Source organism: Aptenodytes patagonicus, chromosome W (assembly GCF_965638725.1).
Source record: "Aptenodytes patagonicus chromosome W, bAptPat1.pri.cur, whole genome shotgun sequence".
Taxonomy (NCBI): Eukaryota; Metazoa; Chordata; class Aves; order Sphenisciformes; family Spheniscidae; genus Aptenodytes; species Aptenodytes patagonicus.
The window spans coordinates 43,285,112-43,308,355 of NC_134981.1; the positions used below are offsets into that span (position 1 = coordinate 43,285,112).

Genomic DNA, 23,244 nt, shown 5'->3' on the forward strand with positions numbered 1-23,244 from the left:
TTATCATTTAAAACTACCTGGTTTAATTTGATTGTTGTTATAGTCTTAACATTGTCACATTTAATAAATATAATAGCTCCTGAATAACAGGATAACTAATACATTAACTAATAATAATAATACATAATAACACTAATAACTAATAATACAGAATAACTAATAATAACACTAATTGTACTTATACTTATTATTATACTAATAATAACACTCATAGCACAACACTCATAATACAGAATAACTAATACACTGCAATCACTGAAAACCTGTTTGAAGAAAGCATTTTAACATTCCCAATATTTCACAAAACTGCACAGCAGCCAAACAGTTATTTTTGTCTAAATACTGCAGCTATGCCATTCTGGAGACTTTGGTCTGTCAAATGCAGAGCTGTTTCATAGAATACAAAAATGAATCTGTTTTGCTAATAGGTTTAGAATGCAAGGCTAAAAATATGTCGAAAGTTATGCATGTGCCGTCAGGCAGCAGGAGAACTCACCTGGCTGTGCTGCGGGAGGGAAGCTGGGGAGGCTGGCAGCCGCCCTCCCCGCAGCACAGGTTGCTCTGAGCCAAGCCCAGCCCAGCCAAGGGCGCCCCGGATAATGTGCAAGGTGCGGAGCTGTCTGCGGTGCTGAAAAGGAGGCGGAGGACACACACCCCACCCCACCCCACCCCTTATATACTGAAGGTGCTCCTGTTCCTCTACCGCTTACAAACTAAAAAAGAAAAAAAGAAGAAAACAAAAAAAGGAAAAAAAAAAAAGCCCATTTATCTCACATCCATATAATATTCTTGTAAAGAATCCCTATAAGTCTTCTTAAATCTCCCTTCCAACTCCCTTAAAATAGGATGTTCAGCAGGTCTGGGACAAGCAAACTCAGTTTGGTTTAACTGACGAGTTGACTGTTTTCAAAACAGTCAGGTTTTGAATAGGCAAGGTCATTTAAATGGACAGACTACAGTCACCTGCTATACTGTTAGGCACTACCATAGAGTTGCTTGCAGCATGGCTGTTCAGACTTCCTACCAAGAAATCAAGGGCACAGACTACTGAAGAAAAAAGCAGCAGCTGATTTTGGTCAGCAGACATTTTATGTCACCAGGTGCTTCTAAATATTAAATCTGCAAGCACTACTAATTGCTAAACTTTCATCTTATTTCCCAACATATTTTAGTTCATGTTTTGCAGGAAAAATCTATTTTTCTTTCAGGTAGGTTTGCTTCTATCAGACTATGAAACATACCACACTGCAAGCAAAATACATTGCCATTCTGTTCTGTACAACAAAATTTATTGTCTTGATGTATTCCTGCAAATTTACACTATACTTGCTGATAAAGTCTAAGTACCTTTCAGAGAAGAATAAGAAAGGAATGATCAAAGTTGAACAAGATCAGCAAACAGCTGGTGCTCCAGGACACAATCAACCATCTATGGGCATGATTCTACAGACCTGATTCAAGAAATATTCCACTGCACATTGCAGGATATTTGCCTGAATTAAAGGCAAGTATTCCTTCAGAAAACAGTCAGTTTTAAAGATTATTTTAAAATCGTTACATTATCGGGCTTACGCAGTATTTTCTTTCACTTGGAGTAGGTTCTGTACATTTCTAAGCTTAAGTATTTTAAGGATACTTCTTGTTTTCAGAGTTAAGGTGTCACATAAATTTAGCACCATAGATGGATGTAAATATTTCTCTGTGTGTTTTTCATCTTATTTTTTAAAAAGTCAAGTGTGCGTATATAAACATACTGTGCCTAAATTAAAAATCTATCAGATATCTAACAGCTAAGGGTGGTACAATGGCCTTTCCTTCCAGTAGTGTACCTGAAAACAAAACTTCCCTTTCATTTTCAAGATGAATGACAGAGCCGCTTGGAGCTGCAGCTTACTCCAGGCTCTGACATGAGTACTGCAGCCTACAGTGTCTCTCAGACAAAAACATAGAGTATTACTGTTTTACAAACAGATATGCTTGTATTCTGTACTGTCAGGCAGTGTTGAAAACTACATGAACCTTGATTAAGTCACATGATTGCACAACTCCTTCCATGTAGTCTCATACATGAAGGAGTTCTTTAAAATGATCAATTAAAAAAAATATCAGAAATAAAACTGAAGTTCTTTAAAAGATTGATTTTTCTGATCCATAACAAATCTCTCTGTCCTGGTTTCGTCTGGGATAGAGTTAATTTCCTTCCTAGTAGCTGGTACAGGGCTGTGTTTTGGATTTAGTAGGAGAATAATGTTGATAACACAGGGATGTTTTAGTTGTTGCTAAGTCATGGTTACACTAGTCAAGGACTTTTCAGCTTCCCATGCTCTACCGACTGAGAAGGCTGGAGGTGCACAAGAAGCTGGGAGGGGGCACAGCCAGGACAGCTGACCCAAACTGGCCAAAGGGATATTCCATACCACGTGACGTCATGCTCAGTACATAAACTGGGGGAAAGCTGGCCGGGGGGGCCGCTGCTCGGGGACTGGCTGGGCATCAGTCGGCGGGTGGTGAGCAATTGCATTGCGCATCACTTGCTTTGTATATTATTATTATTATTATTATTATTTTATTTTATTTCAATTATTAAACTGTTCTTATCTCAACCCATGAGTTTTCTCACTTCTACTCTTCCAATTCTCTCCCCCATCCCACCGGGGAGGGGGGAGTGAGTGAGCGGCTGTGTGGTGCTCAGTTGCCGACTGAGGTTAAACCACGACAGTCCTTTTTGGCGCCCAACGTGGGGCTCAAAGGGTTTGAGATAACAACGGATTAACCAGAGTGCATTAAGGAATTTATATCTGTTAACAGTTGCGGATCACAATGTTGGTTCATCTGTTCTCGATATTGGTTTGTCTAATCTGCGTCATGCTCTTTTTTTTTCCTGTACATGTTAAAGATTGGTGTTGGTTTTTGCAGTTTGCTGTGGTCTGCAGTGACTAGTGATGTTTTGCCTGGGAGGTCTGATATTAAAACACTGACCTTGAGCTTAATCTGGTATTTGAGCTTTGTACTGAAGCCATTACTGTACTTCGGGTACCACTTCGTGGAGACAATTAGCAATTATAGTTCCTCCTCTGAGAGGTTTTTATGGAGGAAATACAGGATGGCACCATCGCTACCTTCTTCTATGATGTTTCCTCCTTCATTACACTAACTTGTAAGTATCTTGAACATCCTTGGGTAGTTAAGATACTTCTATTGGTATCTCTTGGGAATATTGTTTTGCTTTTGTCTAAGGTTAATAAGCAATTTAAGAACATCATCCAGAGATCTGCCCCAAGGCTGCAAAGTTATGAGTGGCAGGGTGTGTGGGACAAGATGGGCAAGTACCTAGGCCAATGGGCACCCCCAGGGTTTTGGAACTTCACCCCTGAGCAAGTGCAGAATCCTGAAAAGTTAGTAGAATATTTGGACAAAGTATGCCGTCACCCTGGCAACTCCAGAGAGATGCAGATCATTGCAACGTGCTGGGGCCTGGCCCATGCCTACCGAGCCCTGTTCAACACTATTCAGTACCCTCAAGGGGAAGAGAAGGTCTCTAGATCTGACGATAAAATGACAGTCACTGCGGCCAATCCAAGCCCGGCGACAGACACTGCGGCCTCTCCAACCTCAGCAACAGGCACTGCGGCCACTCCGACCCCGGCGACAGGCCCTGTGGCTGAACCAAAGAACCAGCCTGTGCCGGTATCAGTCGCCCCTCTACACAAGAAGAAATCTTGGAAGCGGAAGTCGGCTCGTTTAGTAAGGGAAGAAGAACCTTCCTCTAAAAGGGAGCCAGTGGAAGAAGTGGACGAGGCAGACTACCCCAGAGAAGGGCCATCACGAGAACAGGAGGAGGAGAGCCAGCTGCTGCTCGGGGAGGAAGAATAGATTCATAGAATCATAGAATCATAGAATCATTGAGGTTGGAAAAGATCTCTAAGATCATCGAGTCCAACCAGCAACCCAACACCACCACCCACTAAACCATGTCCCTAAGCGCCTCATCTACGTGTCTTTTAAATACCTCCAGGGATGGGGACTCAACCACTTCCCTGGGCAGCCTGTTGCAATGTTTAACCACTCTTTCAGTAAAGAAATTTTTCCTTACATCCAATCTAAACCTCCCCTGGCGCAACTTGGGGCCATTTCCTCTCGTCCTATCGCTAGTTACTTGGGAGAAGAGACTGACACCCACCTCGCTACAGCCTCCTTTCAGGTAGTTGTAGAGCGCGATGAGGTCTCCCCTCAGCCTCCTTTTCTCCAGGCTAAACAACCCCAGTTCCCTCAGCCGCTCCTCATAAGACTTGTTCTCCAGACCCCTCACCAGCCTCGTTGCCCTTCTCTGGACACGCTCCAGCACCTCAATGTCCTTCTTGTCGTGAGGGGCCCAAAACTGAACACACTATTCGAGGTGTGGCCTCACCAGTGCCGAGTACAGGGGCACGATCACTTCCCTACTCCTGCTGGCCACACTATTTCTGATACAGGCCAGGATGCCATTGGCCTTCTTGGCCGCCTGGGCACACTGCCGGCTCATGTTCAGCCGGCTGTCGACCAGCACCCCCAGGTCCTTTTCCGCCAGGCAGCTTTCCAGCCACTCTTCCCCAAGCCCTGTAGCGCTGCATGGGGTTGTTGTGGCCGAAGTGCAGGACCCGGCACTTGGCCTTGTTGAACCTCATACAATTGGTCTGGGCCCATCGATCCAGCCTGTCCAGGTCCCTCTGCAGAGCCTTCCTACCCTCGAGCAGATCAACGCTCCCGCCCAACTTGGTGTCGTCTGCAAACTTCCTGAGGGTGCACTCAATCCCCTCGTCCAGATCATCGATAAAGATATTAAACAAGACCGGCCCCAAAACTGAGCCCTGGGGAACACCGCTCGTGACCGGTCGCCAACTGGATTGAACTCCGTTCACCACAACTCTCTGGGCCCGGCCATCCAGCCAGCTTTTGACCCAGCGCAGAGTACACCTGTCTAAGCCGTGAGCCGCCAGCTTCTCTAGGAGAATGCTGTGGGAGACGGTGTCAAAGGCCTTGCTGAAGTCCAGGTAGACCACATCCACAGCCTTTCCCTCATCCACTAGGCGGGTCACCTGGTCATAGAAGGAGATCAGGTTGGTCAAGCAGGACCTGCCTCTCATGAATCCGTGCTGGCTGGGCCTGATCCCCTGGTTGTCCCGCTCATGCCTTGTGAGCGCCCTCAAGATGAACCGCTCCATAATCTTCCCCGGCACCGAGGTCAGGCTGACAGGCCTGTAGTTCCCCGGATCCTCCTTCCGGCCCTTCTTGTAGATGGGCGTCACATTGGCAAGCCTCCAGTCGTCCGGGACCTCCCCCGTCAACCAGGACTGCTGATAAACGATGGAGAGTGGCTTGGCGAGCACCTCCGCCAGCTCCCTCAGCACTCTCGGGTGGATCCCATCCGGCCCCATAGACTTGTGAGCGTCCAGGTGGCGTAGCAGGTCATTGACTGCTTCCTCTTGGATTATGGGGGGTTCATCCTGCTAGCCGTCTCTGTCTTCCAGCTCGGGGGGCCGAGTACCCTGAGGATAACTGGAAGAACTCATAAATGAGGCGGTAACCACCTGATCCCTATCCCTGAGTGAGCTGCGAGATATACGAAAAGATTTCAGCGGTCATCCAGGCGAGCACATTGTCACCTGGCTGCTCCGATGCTGGGATAATGGGGCCAGTAGCCTGGAATTAGAGGGTAGGGAAGCCAAGCAGCTGGGATCCCTTTCTAGGGAAGGGGGCATTGACAAAGCGATTGGAAAAGGGACAGGAGTCCTCAGCCTCTGGAGGCGACTCTTGTCAAGCGTGAAGGAAAGGTATCCCTTCAAGAAAGATGTCATATGTCGCCCAGGCAAGTGGACCACGATCGAGAGAGGTATACAGTTTCTGAGAGAATTAGCTGTGCTGGAGGTGATTTATGGTGACCTGGACAACGAGCAGTTATTCAAAGATGCAGATGAAGTCCAGAGCATGCGACCCATGTGGCGGAATTTTATAAGGAGCGTACCATCGTCATACGCCAACTCATTGGCAGTGATGACCTGGAAAGACGGAGAGGAACAAACAGTGGATGAATTGGCTGGTCAACTCGGGCAATACGAAGAAAGTCTCTCTTCCTCCCCCGTCTCGGCTGCGGAGAAACTGTCCCAGGAGTTCCAGCAACTCAGAGAGGATAGGTCCTACTCCTCACCTGTACGGACCAGTATCTCGGCTATTAGGAGTCAGCGTTCTTTTGCTCGAGAGAGAGAATATAAAGGGTACACACCACGGGGCACCCTATGGTTTTACCTGCGTGACCACGGAGAGGACATGAGGAAGTGGGATGGGAAACCTACCTCAGCCCTAGGGGCACGGGTACGTGAACTGCAAGGGAAAACAATCACAGAAAGAGGTTCTTCCAGGAAAATTGCTGCTCCAGTTTCCAGCGGGCAGTTCCCCAGACAGAGTAGAAGGTTTGATCTTACTCCTGATCTTAATGAAGAAACTTCTGACTCGTATTTACAAGAAGTGAGAAACGAATACTGTGACAAGGACTAGAGGGGCCCTGCCTCCAGCCAGGGGGAGGAAAGGGACAACCGGGTTTACTGGACTGTGTGGATTCGGTGGCCTGGCACATCAGACCCACAGAAGTATAAGACTCTAGTGGACACTGGTGCACAGTGTACCCTAATGCCATCAAGCTATATAGGGGCAGAACCCATCTGTATTTCTGGGGTGACGGGGGGATCCCAAAAGCTAACTGTATTGGAAGCCGAAGTAAGTCTAATGGGAAATGGGTGGCAGAAGCACCCCATTGTGACTGGCCCAGAGGCTCCGTGCATCCTTGGCATAGACTACCTCAGGAGAGGGTGTTTCAAGGACCCAAAAGGGTACCGGTGGCCCTTTGGTATAGCTGCCTTGGAGACGGAGGAAACTAAACAGCTGTCCACCTTGCCTGGTCTCTCGGAGGACCCCTCTGTTGTGGGGTTGCTGAAGGTCGAAGACCAACAGGTGCCAATCGCTACCACAACAGTGCACCGGCGGCAATATCGCACCAACCGAGACTCCCTGATTCCCATTCATGAGCTGATTCGTCGACTGGAGAGCCAAGGAGTGATCAGCAAGACTCGCTCACCCTTTAACAGTCCCATATGGCCAGTGCGGAGGTCTAATGGAGAGTGGAGACTGACAGTAGACTATCGTGGCCTAAATGAAGTCACGCCACCGCTGAGTGCTGCTGTGCCAGACATGCTAGAACTTCAGTACGAACTGGAGTCAAAGGCAGCCAAGTGGTATGCCACAATTGATATCGCTAATGCGTTCTTCTCAAGCCCTTTGGCAGCAGAGTGCAGGCCACAGTTTGCTTTCACTTGGAGGGGCGTCCAGTACACCTGGAACCGACTGCCCCAGGGGTGGAAACACAGCCCCACCATTTGCCATGGACTGATCCAGACTGCACTGGAACAGGGTGAGGCTCCAGAACACTTGCAATACATTGATGACATCATCGTGTGGGGCAACACAGCAGGAGAAGTTTTTGAAAAAGGGAAGGAAATAGTCCAAATCCTGCTGAAGGCCGGTTTTGCCATAAAGCAAAGTGAGGTCAAGGGACCTGCACAGGAGATCCAGTCTTTAGGAATAAAATGGCAAGATGGACGTTGTCAGATCCCAATGGATGTGATCAACAAAATAACAGCCATGTCTCCACCAACTAGCAAAAAGGAAACACAAGCTTTCTTAGGCGTCGTGGGTTTTTGGAGAATGCATATTCCAAATTACAGTCTGATTGTAAACCCTCTCTATCAAGTGACCCGAAAGAAGAACGATTTCAAATGGGGCCCTGAGCAACGACAAGCCTTTGAACAAATTAAAGAGGAGATAGTTCATGCAGTAGCCCTGGGGCCAGTCCGGGCAGGACAAGATGTAAAAAATGTGCTCTACACCGCAGCTGGGGAGAATGGCCCTACCTGGAGCCTCTGGCAGAAAGCACCAGGGGAGACTCGAGGTCGACCCCTAGGGTTTTGGAGTCGGGGAGACAGAGGATCCGAGGCCCGCTATACTCCAACTGAAAAAGAGATATTGGCAGCCTATGAAGGGGTTCGAGCTGCTTCGGAAGTGATCGGCACTGAAGCACAGCTCCTCCTGGCACCACGACTGCCGGTGCTGGGCTGGATGTTCAGAGGGAGGGTCCCCTGTACACATCATGCAACTGATGCTACGTGGAGTAAGTGGGTCGCACTGATCACACAACGAGCTCGAATAGGAAACCCCAGTCGCCCAGGAATCCTGGAAGTGATCATGGATTGGCCAGAGGGCAAAGATTTTGGAATATCGCCAGAGGAGGAGGTGACGCGTGCTGAAGAGGCCCCAATGTATAATGAACTACCAGAAAATGAGAAGCCATATGCCCTGTTCACCGATGGGTCCTGTCGTATTGTGGGAAAGCATCGGAGGTGGAAAGCTGCTGTATGGAGTCCTATGCGACAAGTGGCAGAAACTGCTGAAGGAGAAGGTGAATCGAGCCAATTTGCAGAAGTAAAGGCCATCCAGCTGGCTTTAGACATTGCTGACCGAGAAAAGTGGCCAGTGCTCTATCTCTGTACTGACTCATGGATGGTGGCAAATGCCCTGTGGGGGTGGTTGCAGCAATGGAAGCAGAGCAACTGGCAGCGCAGAGGCAAACCCATCTGGGCTGCCGCATTGTGGCAAGATATTGCTGCCCGGGTGGAGAACCTGGTTGTAAAAGTCCGTCACGTAGATGCTCACATACCCAAGAGTCGGGCCACTGAAGAACATCAAAACAACCAGCAGGTGGATCAGGCTGCTAAGATTGAAGTGGCTCAGGTGGATCTGGACTGGCAACATAAGGGTGAATTGTTTATAGCTCGGTGGGCCCATGACACCTCAGGGTGCCATCAAGGAAGAGATGCAACATACAGATGGGCTCGTGATCGAGGGGTGGACTTGACCACGGACACTATTGCGCGGGTTATCCATGAATGTGAAACATGCGCTGCGATCAAGCAAGCCAAGCGGTTAAAGCCTCTCTGGTATGGAGGGCGATGGCTGAAATATAAATATGGGGAGGCCTGGCAGATCGATTATATCACACTCCCACAAACCCGCCAAGGCAAGCGCCACGTGCTTACAATGGTGGCGGCAACCACCGGATGGCTGGAAACATATCCCGTGCCCCATGCCACTGCCCGGAACACTATCCTGGGCCTTGAAAAGCAAGTCCTATGGCGACATGGCACCCCAGAAAGAATTGAGTCAGACAACGGGACTCATTTCCGAAACAACCTCATGGACACCTGGGCCAAAGAGTATGGCATCGAGTGGGTGTATCACATCCCCTATCATGCACCAGCCTCCGGGAAAATTGAACGATACAATGGACTGTTAAAGACTACGCTGAGAGCAATGGGTGGCGGGACGTTCAAACATTGGGATACGCATTTCGCAAAGGCCACCTGGTTAGTCAACACGAGGGGATCTGCCAATCGAGCAGGCCCTGCCCAGTCAAAAGTTTTATGTACTGTAGATGGGAATAAAGTCCCTGTAGTGCACATGAAAGAAAATATGCTGGGGAAGACAGTCTGGGTTATTCCTGCCTTGGGCAAAGGCAGACCCATCCGTGGGACTGCTTTTGCTCGAGGACCTGGGTGCACTTGGTGGATAATGCGGAAGGATGGGGAAGTCCGAGGTGTACCTCAAGGGGATTTGATATTGGGTAGGTATAGCCAATGATTTGAGCTGTATGATGTTAATTGCTACGTAATATTATATGCCATATCAACAGTATTACAAAAAGAATCACCCAGATTAATGAAGAATGAACTTTGATGAAACCGAACAAAGCACAGTGATGATGGTACCAAAACTGACTTCAGCATGAAAGAATCCAACACCGCATACCATCTCCATCTTTCCTGGCCTGAAAGATTATTATGACAGATGGAGCCCAAAGTCATGGACTAAATGAACTCAACGGACATTTTAGAGCGATGGCCCACAGGCTAAGGGAATGATATCTGTGTGTATATATATATCAAAAGACAGGAAAAGGCATGGTGATTAATGGGAATGTATTGGAAAGTGGGGGACCCGGGCATCACGTAGATGGTATAGAATAAGGGGTGGATACTGTCCTGGTTTCGTCTGGGATAGAGTTAATTTCCTTCCTAGTAGCTGGTACAGGGCTGTGTTTTGGATTTAGTAGGAGAATAATGTTGATAACACACCGATGTTTTAGTTGTTGCTAAGTCATGCTTACACTAGCCAAGGACTTTTCAGCTTCCCATGCTCTACCGACTGAGAAGGCTGCAGGTGCACAAGAAGCTGGGAGTGGGCACAGCCAGGACAGCTGACCCAAACTGGCCAAAGGGATATTCCATACCATGGGACGTCATGCTCAGTACATAAACTGGGGAAAGCTGGCCGGGGTGACTGCTGCTCGGGGACTGTCTGGGCATCGGTCGGCGGGTGGTGAGCAATTGCATTGTACATCACTTGCTTTGTATATTCTTTTATTGTTGTTGTTATTATTATTTTATTTCAATTATTAAACTGTTCTTATCTCAACCCACAAGTTTTCTCACTTTTACTCTTCCGATTCTATCCCCCATCCCACCGGGGCAGGGGAGAGTGAGCGAATGGCTGTGTGGTGCTCAGTTGCCGGCTGAGGTTAAACCACGACACTCTGAAAGAATGAAAATGTGTATCTAATTAGCTTAAAAAAAATATGCAAATGTTGGAGTAACTACCTACTGTAAGCATATGCATACAGAAACCTATGACTATTTGGTTGTCTTGTGTATTGTTTTCTATTTAAGGTTTCTTGAAAATACATAGAATAATTCAAATACTTACAGAGCTTGGTTTTTTCAGCTTTGTTCTTAGTGCCTCAAGCACCACTGATAGCAAGGTACACTGGAGAACAAGGCTCCCACATCGCAGCAGCTGCATTTATTTATTTTTACACAAATAAAGAAACCTCTTCGTCAGTATTCCAATAGTTTATAGTGATACTCTGTCACCAGATGCTTATTGAGTACAATAATGGTAAACAGCTGCCCATCTTTGATATTAATGCAAAGAAACTGGGTTCTGAGCCAGAAATAGTGTTTTTCATATGTAAGGACTGCAGGACAGGATCCCATTTGGCAAAGAGTCTTCAGTAACGCAATACTTCTCTAGCAGTAGTCTAAGTAGGAGACTATGGTGCCCTTTCATATTAGAACTACAGCATATGTCCTCGTTTCGGCAGGGATAGAGTTAATTTCCTTCCTAGTAGCTGGTACAGTGCTGTGTTTTGGATTTAGGGTGAGAACAATGTTGATAACACACCGATGTTTTAGTTGTTGCTAGGTAGTGCTTACACTAGTCAAGGACTTTTCAGCTTCCCATGCTCTACCGACTGAGAAGGCTGGAGGTGCACAAGAAGCTGGGAGGGGGCACAGCCAGGACAGCTGACCCAAACTGGCCAAAGGGATATTCCATACCATGTGACGTCATGCTCAGCATATAAAGCTGGGGGAAGAAGAAGGAAGGGGGGGAACGTTCGGAGTGATGGTGTTTGTCTTCCCAAGTAACCATTACGCGTGATGGAGCCCTGCTTTCCTGGAGATGGCTGAACACCTGCCTGCCGATGGGAAGTAGTGAATGAATTCCTTGTTTTGCTTTGCTTGCGTGCGCAGCTTTTGCTTTACCCATTAAACTGTCTTTATCTCAACCCACGAGTTTTCTCACTTCTACTCTTCCGATTCTCTCCCCCATCCCACCGGGGGGGGGAGTGAGCGAGCGGCTGTGTGGTGCTTAGTTGCCGGCTGAGGTTAAACCACAACAGCATAGAAGAAGGGTACTATACAATTCTTAATTTCTCTTTTTTGTTAATTGGTACTGCTGAAGAAGACATCTTTGCCCTTGAAAACTGTCATTTCTGCCTGTAGCCCAAGGTATCTCTAATTAGACATAGCAAAAACACCAATGTATCTACAAATAAGGTATTTTTCACTTCAAAACTTTGAAAACTCTCTCTTATATGTTTCAATTTAACTGAAATGTCAAATTGTAATTTCTTGATCAAAAAAAAAAAAGACAACTGAAATTAGAACTAAGTACCTGGGACAGGACATGTGACAGTATTTTTAGACTTACTCTATAGCTTTGATCATTAAATTCCCCCTACCTTTAGCCCTACCTTTCTTGACAGCTTTCCTCTGTCACATTTCCTAGTGGCTGTAATTTCTATGGCATTAAATAAAACAAATCCAACATAAGGTTTCCCCCTCTTTTTAAATATTCTTCTAGTGTATGCTAGTATCTGAAACAGCACAGTGAAGATTACATACCTAGAAGTTACTGATGCCTCTTTCCTAATAATTAGCCCTGCTATCCAGAGAAAATGCACAGCATGACATTTAGTCACTGGGAAATAAAAGACTGTTGCCCTACATCTGCTACAGAAGACAGCAGGTATGTCATAGAGAAAGTGTGCTATAACCTCAGAACTAAGTGATCCTACTAGCATAATCGCAGGTAACAGTCCCTAACAGGCAATGCTTCCTAGCATGAATGTGTCCATGTAGCCTATCTTATTTCTCTCCAGGGATGAAATACATTCACTGAACTTCAGGAAGCACTAAGTGATTATTTTTGTTTTCTGAATCAGCGGGAAGTGCAAAGTGCTTACCACAATAAAGCCTTTAGAAAAACTGACTCTGCAACCACAGATATGTAAACACTCAGCAATTCGTAAAGTGAAACATTACCTGAATTTCCCTTGCATGGTATACAATAATGAGCCCAAGCAGGATAATCGTGGAGAGGCTAATAAGGCATTTTAGAGCGAGGGAATACAGAGACTCCTGCAACAGAAAGACACCACTGTCCGTCAGAGACCCACCCACACGCACGGGACCGTTTCCGCCCCGCCGGGCTCCCCAGCCCCACTGCGAGCAGCGGAGCCCGGACTGGGAGGGGAGGGAGGGTCGCCTCGCCTTACGGTGTCGGGGGGTGCCTCACGGCGGGGCCGGGGGAGGGGGACACCTCGCCTCACGGTTGCGGAACCGCGGGGGGAGCATCTCGTCTCAGGGCGGAGGACCAGTGGGCCCCACACGGCGGTGCCGGGGGGTCAGGGCACCTCTCCTCAGGGCGAGGGACGCCTCACGGCAGGGCCGGGCGAGGGCCGAACAGTCCCGCCGCGCTGGGCTCTAAGAGAAACGAAGTGACGTCGGGGCCGGGCGGCAGCCGCCTTTCCGCGAGGACGGCGGCGCGGGGCGGCTAGACCGCACGGATTTGAACGGCTGACAGAAGAGTGCAGCTGGCTGCGGAGCCGCCTTCCCGCGAGCCGGCCTCGCCCGCGGGCCGGGGCGGACACGGAGCCCGCGGCAGGGGCACGGGACGGGAGGGGACGGGGGGGGTCGTGGGTCGGGCTGCGCCGACGGCGCCGAGAGCGAGAGGAAGGCGGTCCGACGGCGTGGCAAGTACCTTCGTGTAGGCGCCCCAGGACAGCTCTGTCTCGATCACCATGACTACGATGCCGAACATGCCGAAGATGAGCGCGTAGTCGCTGAGGCGCTTGCGCTTCTCGAAGAGCGCCCGGCGGTGCCCCAGCTTGTAGCCGATGTTCTGGTTCTTCTTCTTGCTGGACTTGCCCCCGCCGTTGTTCGTGCCGCCGGAGCCGTAGAGCGCCAGGTTGTTGGAGTTGTTGTGCTCGGGCTTGGAGACCACGATCTCCGGGGCAGCGGCTATGGGGCTGGCGAGCGGCGGCTGGAGCGGCTGAGACTCGGAGTCAAGCTCGTGCAGGTTCCTGCGGGATGAGCTCAGGTTGCTGAGCGGCCGCATGATGCCGCCGTTGTACCTGCAGCTGCTCATGGCTATTTCGGCGAAGGGATTGCTCTCCCGACGCTGCTGGTAGTGGTGGTGGCGAGTGCTGCCGCTGCTGACACTGCTGCTGGGACTGGCTGCCTGCTGCTGCTGCAGGCTATGGCACTGGTGGTACTGGGGGTACTGGTGGGGCTGCCTGGACGAGCCGGCATGGCTGGAGGGGGTGAGCTCGCTGACGTTCAACTGGCTGCCCTGCCGGGAGGAGGCGGAGATGGAGAGCGGCGAGGAGTGAGTCCTGAAGGCGCCCGAGAGGGGCGAAGAAGTGCGGAGCAGCGAGGGCAGGTTAGCCCCCGCTGCCGCAGCGGCCCCATAGTAGGTACAGTTGTTGCACTGGAGGCATGGGCGCTGCTGCTGCTGCTGTGGCTGCTGGAGAAGACTCTGCTTGTCCTGGCCGTGCTGCTGCTGCTGCTCGGAGCGGAAGCCCGGCTGGAACTGCAATGGTGTTTCCATGTCAGAGGCGTTAAAGCCGCAGGAGGACCAAGTGGTGGTGGTGCATGCACCCTGCGCAATGCGTTATGGTCGGCAGGGGAGAGTCCTGCTGCCGCCACGAAGGGCCCATCCCGGCTTCCGTAGAATCCAGCCGCTGCGTCCGATTGGTCGGGCGGACCAAAACAAGGAGCATCTCGTCGGGGGAGACCGGCTGCGGCGTGAGGCGGCGGAGAGATCCCCCATCCGCCCTGCCCCCTCCCGCGCGGGGATCCCGTCTCCCACCACTCCCGCAGGTAAGGGTTACCCTCGCTCTCCGCCCCGCCGCCGGGATGCCCCATGCCACAGAAACCCGGGGGGTCCCGAGGTGGGCGGGGAGAGCGCTCGCTGAGCTCGCTTCCGGGATCCCCCTCTGCGAGGAAAGGGCCGCCGCGGCGGGGCTTCCCGGCCCCGACGCCGCCGCACACATCTGCGCCGTCTCCAGAACATGGGCACTGCGCTGCGCTCCGGAGCTGTCCAGCGACGCCCCGCCGCTTTCCCGGAGCAGCGCCCTCGCTCCGAGGCCCTCGCCGCGGCCCCGGGGAGGAGGCGGCTCTCGGGGCCTGGCGCGGCCGACGCCCAGCACGGAGAGGAGCTGGGCCGGGCTGCGGCCTCAGGCCGTGCTCACAGGCCATCAGAGAGGTCACAGGAGATCTCTCCTCTCCTGAAACTCGGGAGAGCCCAGGGCCCGGGACAGGGCCCAGGGCCCACTGCCTTCCAGGGCCCGCAGGGCCCGGGGTGGCAGTGAGAGCTAACCGCTCAGGGGCCATCCTTTGGCATTTGGTTACATATAGTAATTTCCGATATTTTTCAGACCTATAATAAAGGGGAGGATTTCTTTTGGCCACTCTTTTTCTGAACTAAAAAAGGAAGAAACTAGTCACTGGAAGTTTCATAGGGTTTTAGGTCATCAGCTGAGGATGCAATACAAGGTGATTTATAGGTTAGGGACTTATTCTAATGGGTTACCAGAAGCTTTAACAGTGAAACAGGATCATTTTCATTAAGTAATTGAGTTTTTGTCTGGATCCATTTTCCTGAAAATCTGTTCCACAGCAATCTTTTAAGTTTGTCACCTGCTACCATTTTGCCTCTTCACCTTCCTTTCTCTCCCAAACTCTCACTGAATTATGGCAACTCCCTTAGACAGAGTGTCCTGGTTTCGGCAGGGATAGAGTTAATTTCCTTCCTAATAGCCGAGATACTGGTCCGTACAGGTGAGGAGTAGGACCTATCCTCTCTGAGTTGCTGGATCTCCCGGGACAGTTTCTCCACAGCCGAGACGGGGGAGGAAGAGAGACTTTCCTCATATTGCCGGAGTTGACTAGCCAATTCATCCACTGTTTGTTCCTCTCCATCTTTCCAGGTCATCACTGCCGATGAGTTGGCGTATGACGATGGTGAGCTCCTTATAAACTTCCGCCACATGGGTCGTGTGCACTTGACTTCATCTGGATCTTTGGATAGCTGTTCATTGTCCAGGTCACCATAAATCACCTCCAGCACAGCTAATTCTCTCAGAAACTGGATACCCTTCTCCATGGTGGTCCACTTGCCTGGGCGACATATGACATCTTCCTTGAAGGGATACCTTTCCTTCACGCTTGACAAGAGTCGCCTCCAAAGGCTGAGGACTCGTGTCCCTTTTCCAATCGCTTTGTCAATGCCCCCTTCCCTAGAAAGGGATCCCAGCTGCTTGGCTTCCCTACCCTCTAATTCCAGGCTACTGGCTCCATTATCCCAGCATCGGAGCAGCCAGGTGACAATATGCTCACCTGGACGGCTATGGACAATATGCTCGCCCGGCTAGCTCAGTCAGTAGAGCATGGGACTCTTAATCCCAGGGTCGTGGGTTCGTGCCCCACGTTGGGCACCAAAAAGGACTGTAGTGGTTTAACCTCAGTCGGCAACTGAGCACCACGCAGCCGCTCGCTCACTCCCCCCTCCCCTGGTGGGATGGGGGAGAGAATTGGAAGAGCACAAGTGAGAAAAACTCGTGGGTTGAGATAAAAACAGCTCAACAATTGAAATAAAATGATGATAATAATAATATGATAATAATGATAATACACAAAGCAAGTGATGCACAATGCAATTGCTCACCACCCGCCGACCGATGCCCAGACAGTCCCTGAGCAGTGGCCCCCCCGGCCAGCTTTCCCCAGTTTATGTACTGAGCATGACGTCACATGGTATGGAATGTCCCTTTGGCCACTTTGGCTGTGCCCCCCTCCCAGCTTCTTGTGCACCTGCAGCCTTCTCAGTCGGTAGAGCATGGGAAGCTGAAAAGTCCTTGGCTAGTGTAAGCACTACCTAGCAACAACTAAAACATCGGTGCGTTATCAACTTTGTTCTCATCCTAAATCCAAAACACAGCCCTGTACCAGCTACAAGGAAGGAATTTAACTCTATCCCTGCCGAAACCAGGACACAGAGCAATGTCTGAACCAGATAAAGTCTCTTTTCTGCATTTATTTAAGGAAAGATTCTTTACGGAAAGAGCCGTGAAAAAAGTAAGTGATTTACTTTATAGCTATATAATACCCTGCCGGGCTACTCCCAGGCCCATCACAGGGGCCATCAGTTGATCAAAGGCCCATCTGCACAAGTCCAGAGGAGCACAGGGGCACAAAATACCAGACGGGAACCCAAATCAAGGACTCCCGAGGAATGAACACCTTCTCCGGGCCCCTCCCAGGGCTGTCCCAGCAGAGCCATCAGACCCATTGTTGTCCTGGTTTCGGCTGGGGTAGAGTTAATTTTCTTCCTAGTAGCTGGTACAGGGCTGTGTTTTAGATTCAGGATGAGAACAATGTTGATAACACACCGATGTTTTAGTTGTTGCTAAGTCATGCTTACACTAGCCAAGGACTTTTCAGCTTCCCGTGCTCTACCGACTGAGAAGGCTGGAGGTGCACAAGAAGCTGGGAGGGGGCACAGCCAGGACAGCTGACCCAAACTGGCCAAAGGGCTATTCCATACCACGTGACGTCATGCTCAGTACATAAACTGGGGGAAAGCTGGCCGGGGGGGCCGCTGCTCGGGGACTGGCTGGGCATCGGTCGGCGGGTGGTGAGCAATTGCATTGTGCATCACTTTGTATATTATTATTATTATTATTATTTTATTCTATTTCAATTATTAAACTGTTCTTATCTCAACCCACGAGTTTTCTCACTTCTACTCTTCCGATTCTCTCCCCCATCCCACCGGGGTGGGGAGGAGTGAGCGAGCGGCTGCGTGGTGCTCAGTTGCCGACTGAGGTTAAACCACGACACCATCCCACTGGGGGTGGGGGTGGAGTGAGCAAACGAACGGCTGTGTGGCGTTTAGCTGCCTGCCGGGTTAAACCACAACAGCACCCAAGACCAAAAAGGGAAGCTTTTCATTTTAAGAATGAACACGCTGTTTAACAGAGCTTCAGTTCTTCCAATGTTTGTTTGAAAAAACATGGTGTCATAATTGTTTCTCAGTGGTCCTATTTTGCCTGTGTTTTCAAACACATCTGAATCGCATGGGTCTTATAAAATGAAAATCTTAGGGAACCTATGTTCTTTTCACTGCGTAGATAAAAGTCCTGCACGAATGTACTGTCAGGATATATGTTTTGTGAAGTAATTAAAGATTTAGATATGCTTAGCTTTCATCCTTCCTTCTCTGTTCAATGCCATGTCTTTAATATTTGCTTAAAGATACTTTTAAGTGTCCTCTTTAACAGAAGATAAAGTTCTCAGGATCTAGTTTACCCTGAAAGATTCTTAAGAAATTTGTAAATCTGCATGTTTTATTTAGAAGCCAACAATTTCATCTACTCTGATCATGCAAGATTATTGATCTTTTAAAAATCTTGGTAAACTAAAATATGTGACTGTTGTGTTCTGTATGGGGAAATGATTGCATTTGTTTCATATATATATCAGTCACCAATCCCAATTTTAATATATCTACTGCTGATAGCCTATTTATTTGTAGAACTCGGCAAGGACACTGCTGTTACTGTCTTTTGGATATTTCATCTACTTGCTTGATAGTTTCATTATGCCAATAAACAAATTAATATTCTCATGTTTACCACAAGAAGTCAGACTAATCATACAGCATGTTCTAAAACTAATCAGAGGTTTTATTTAAGTTCCATTGTACAATTGGGAAATCTTATCACAGTTTCAAGGTCTAAAATAGGAATTGGTAACAGTTTGCTTCTTCACAGTGAGAGAGGTAAACCTTCCTCTCTATGACAGTGATAAATGAACCGGAATAGAAAGATGCAATTTAATTTAACATCTCTCCTTTTTAAATATTTTTAAAGTTTACTTTTAAAAATGAGTGTATTAAATTTCAGAAATAAAATAAATTATTGATGTGAATTGAATTGTTATATTCCTCCATATCACAAAGAAATTAGCATGGACAGCTCAGAACTGCTAAGACATTAAGACAAACATCTGTTTTGGTTTGGGTTGTGGTTTTTCTCTACCTTTTCATTAGACACTGGGTGGAACTACTCTTACTGATTGCCATAGGTCCTGCTGCTGCTTTGCCAAAGAGGCTGTTTTTACATATATACATATGTGTGTGTGTGTATGTGTTTGTATAAAGTGAGAGAGAGAGAGAGAATTACTGCAGATCTCATTTGACAATGATTATTATTGGAATTATTATTATTGGAAAACAGATTTTTTTTTTCTGAACCCACTAATTGCAAGCACAAGATAAATACTTAAGCAAACCTATACCAATAGCAGGACAGGAAGTTCAACAGACAGGAAAAATTAGATTTCTGAGAGGAAAAGAAACACTATAAAATATCTGAAGTGACAGCTAATGGCTAGTCATTTTAAAAGCTCACATAACAACATCCAATGAAGATACAATACCTACAGGCTACAATAAAAGGTATTAGAAAGCTGTTTTGGCTCTTATCCTATTACCCCTATTCATGCCAGGCTCCTGTTAAAGTCGCTGAGAATTCTGTGCTCATAAAGATGTCCAAAGATATAGAAAGATAGTTAGAAAAAGGAAACAAAAGAAATGGGAAAAAAAGCAAGGAAATTCCATTCTATAACAGTATTTTGGACTGAAAGCATATTCTGCACAAGATCTAGGAGTTTTTAGAAAGCACTAAAGGAAACAGTCTTGTCCAAGCAAGTATATATATATGCTGAGTATATACACAGAAAGATGCCATTCAGTGAAAGCAGAGTCACAGTAAGAAAAATACATTTCCAAAATAGATTAAAAGAAAAATATTGTCTGTGAGCAAAAAAAGCAACAATGAAACGTTAAAAAGGGGGTAGTATTTAGCGTATTAAAAAAAGGTGCAATTTGATTTTTGGTAAGAGCAAAGATGGTTAAGACCTTGCAGCAGTAACTTGGCTGGGTGTCCAAATATGAATTTCCAAATGATGGTGTATGAAATCCTTTCCACAGTGTTGTACCTGCCAAAATCCTCACTTCCTTCAGGAAGTCCAGGATTTCACTTGGCTTGTTTCCTTCTGTGCTCATCTCTGGGCATTCGGCTAGAAATAAAAAAGGGAATCATTTCAGATTTTCTTCCTGCTTTCCCACTTGAGAATGGACTCTCATGTTCTGGGTGGCACCCATGGCAAGTTGCTCATCAATAGTCAGTCTAAAATCTCCTAAACTGATGTCGTCCAGAGATCAAGGGTGAGGCCAGACTTTCCCTTGTGGGAAAGAGAGGATGAAAACCTTCAGTTACTCTTCCATTGCTCCTGAGTGAATAGAACAAAGCAAGGTGAAGTTATGGAAGTTTACAAACAAAAAACTTTCTGTAACAGAAATGCTATGGTGTCTGTCATAGTATAGTAGAAGAAAGCAAGTGAAAAGCTCAGATAAAACTGTTGTGTATCCAAAATGGGATAATTCATTATCTGTGTTGAAGAATAGCCTCTATACTTCATTTAATAAGAATAAAAGAAATTGTGAGCTTTTCTTTCTAATTAAAGACATGTTCATGGTACAGTGGATAAATGACTCAAACATCAAGGAAGGTGATCTTGAAAATACGGAGGGAGTTAGATGAGAGAAAAAGTAAGTGGCATAGTGGCATTCAGTCAGATATCTTCTGGTGGCTCATCCAAATCTCACCGAAATAGGTGGTTTCTGTAGGTTTTTATATTTACCTTTTTAGAGGGTGAAATATTTTTAACCTAGGAAAAATGACTTTATAGATTATAGAAGCCAGCCCTCCGCCGTAGATGGCCCCAGTTTCATAAAATGTAGGTAGTAGCTGCCTCTTGAAATCGGTTAAACTTCTTGTCATCACTATTCCTATTGAGGGGCTTCTCTAGAAAATTATTCCTATAGTATTGAAGAAAGCAACTGGCCCCCTCCCTGCACCTATTTTCTAACTGGGAAAGCTATTTTTATTAAATACAAAAGCAACCAATGTGTCTAGATATGAAGTAGCTTGAATCCTCCATTTCTGTAATTAATCCAAACTAAAATCTTCAACTGAAACTTTCACAGACTCAAAAGTTCAATTTGTATGCAAGTTGATCACCTCTGTTATTCAAATATAGAACTGACATTTAGTGGTAATTTGGTTTAGAAAAGCTAGATGTTTGTTTAACCTGTCATTACACTTTGCATAGACATATGAGTTATTTGAAGTGTCAAATATACACAGTACCTATCCAAAAAGTCTTTGATTATTTTTTTCTTTTTTTCTGTTTTGTTTCCTTTTATGTGTAATGTGGCTGACACAGGACATCAGGGACTTGCCGGGCTACTTGCATAAACTGCTGATAAGGTTTGAAATAACATTTTGCAATTGGTAGCTCTAACAACTAGCATCTTCTCTGGATAAAACACAGAAGGGAACCCTCTAACATGCTAAATGGTGGGTTACACATTTCTTTTGGCCAAAGAAACCTCGATGTATATACATGATGTGTGCCATAGCTCTTTCAGTTTAGGATTAAAATTAATGTCTTCCAGCTGTTTCATCAGGAATTGAACTGGAGGGTTGTACTAGGTCTGGCTGGGATGGAGTTAACTTTCTTCATAGCAGCCCGTATGGTGCTGTGTTTTGCATTTGCGGCTAAAGCAGTGTTGGTAACACACCACTGTTTTGGCTATTGCTGAACAGTGCTTGCACACTGTCAAGGCTTTCACTCTCTCCCCCCCCCCCAGCAAGTAGGCTGGGGGTGGGCAAGAGGTTGGTAGGGGGCATAGCCAAGACAGCGGACCCCAACTGACCAATATGATGTTGCACTCAGCAATAAAAGCTCAGGGGAAAGAGGAGGATGGGGAGACATTCGTGATTATGGCATTTGTCTTCCCAAGCAACCGTTAAGCGTGATGAGGGCCTGCTCTCCAGGAAGTGGCTGGACATCTGCCTGCCGATGGGAAGTAGTGAATGAATTCCTCTTTTTTATTTGCTTGCGTGAACAGCTTTTGCTTTCCTTATTTAACTGTCATTATCTCAATCCACGAGTCGTCTTGCCTTCTTTCTATTTTCTCCCCATCCCGCAGGAGAGGGGAGTGAGCAAGAGGCAGGGTGGGTGTTTGGCTGCTGGCCAGGGTCAACCCACCACGGGGGTTCAGTGCTGAAAGTACGGACTACTATAGCTTCGGGTAAGAAGCTAAGGATTTTGTAGGAGGGGACCGGTGTGAATGTTCACTGTCTGCTTTATACCAGTTGTGGATCTGGACCACAGCACATTTCATTAAGATATTTCCTAGTTGTACAGTTTGGAAATAACATGACTTTAGAGTGGCTGCTTTAGCAGATCATTAATAATTGGTGAAAAGGCTGCCTCTGTACAATTCGCTGTAACGAAGAGCCAAGTGTCAGTTGCGAACCAAACCTGCTCTATTATAAAGGAAAAGGGCTGTTTCCCTCTCTCCCTGCTTGCTTTCTCTCCTCACCCCCCACATCACCCCTTCCCCTTCCCATATGATTTCCCTGTAAGACTGGGATCTGACTCTGAGGGATCTTCATCGTGCAGTGGCAGGGCTGGGCAGCATGAATTGGGAGCCTGACATGCAGCTGACTCTGCTGGGACCTCCTCTCCCACTTTATTGTTATTCTAGCAGGCCCTAATCAAACTCTCTCTCTCTGCCATTGCTTACATCAGAGATGAAAAATGAACCAGCCTGGGGTTCATATATCATATGGGGATTCTGTTGTCCCTCCTTCTGCAGGTGGCAGGTGTGAGAACTGCTGTCAACTTCAGCGCCTCTGTGAAGTTGAGTTGAGACTCTGGCTGAGTCTCAGTATTGCAAAACTTGAGCTTGATATCTGCTCCTAGGCACAAAAACAGTACGAACCCAGAAGCTGTGGTAGGAAGGCAATTTTGTTGCCACTTGCTCCTTAAATTATTAAAAGGATACCCTCTTTCTGTTGTGTATATATTTCTGAGATAAAACAGCTCTGGAGTAGGCTGTGAGGGATGATGTGGATGAGAGAAAGGGATATCTTATGTGTCTTGTCCTTGCTGTGAACGAGCTGGTGCTCTCTATCAGATGTGCTGTGAGGCACAGAGCATATTTGTGACTGCTACTTGCACAGAAAGTATGTGGCATAGCAGGGCCCTGAAGCTCAACTTCCTGATCACCCTAATTCTTGAACTTCTTTTTAAGAAGATGCCCTCCCTCCAGCCTGCCCTGCTCCCTCACTGGAGGCAGTAGGACAAGCCCTGGTTGGCGAGGCCCATGCCCTGCTGGCCTGGGGATTCTCCCTCTGTGACCCCCAGGGAGCTGTTGGCCCTCGCAGTGCCCTAAAATTACTGATCAGCCTCATCCAGACTTCATTTTGCTGTAGCACACTGTATTGGGTTTATGTGACAAGGTTGGGGGGGGGTGTGTGATGCAGGGGTGGCCTCTGTGAGAAGGCGGCCAGGGGCTGCCCCGTGCCAGACACAGACGGTTCCAGCTGGCTTGGCAACGGAC

General features: G+C 47.7%; 1 protein-coding gene and 1 non-coding gene across 2 annotated transcripts in view; one reads left to right on the plus strand and one right to left on the minus strand.

Annotated features, from left to right (window-relative positions):
* LOC143172075 (small conductance calcium-activated potassium channel protein 2-like) overlaps positions 1-14,485 on the minus strand; it is a 147,984-nt gene extending 133,499 nt beyond the window's left edge. The window contains 3 exon segments of the mRNA XM_076361317.1: positions 12,747-12,842; positions 13,465-14,358; positions 14,360-14,485. Coding sequence (XP_076217432.1) covers positions 12,747-12,842; positions 13,465-14,358; positions 14,360-14,485 — 1,116 coding nt within the window.
* A 1,643-nt stretch (positions 14,486-16,128) lies between these two features.
* TRNAK-CUU (transfer RNA lysine (anticodon CUU)) lies at positions 16,129-16,201 on the plus strand. The gene has a single exon. It is a non-coding gene; the product is annotated as a tRNA-Lys (tRNA).
* The last annotated feature ends 7,043 nt before the right edge of the window (positions 16,202-23,244 follow it).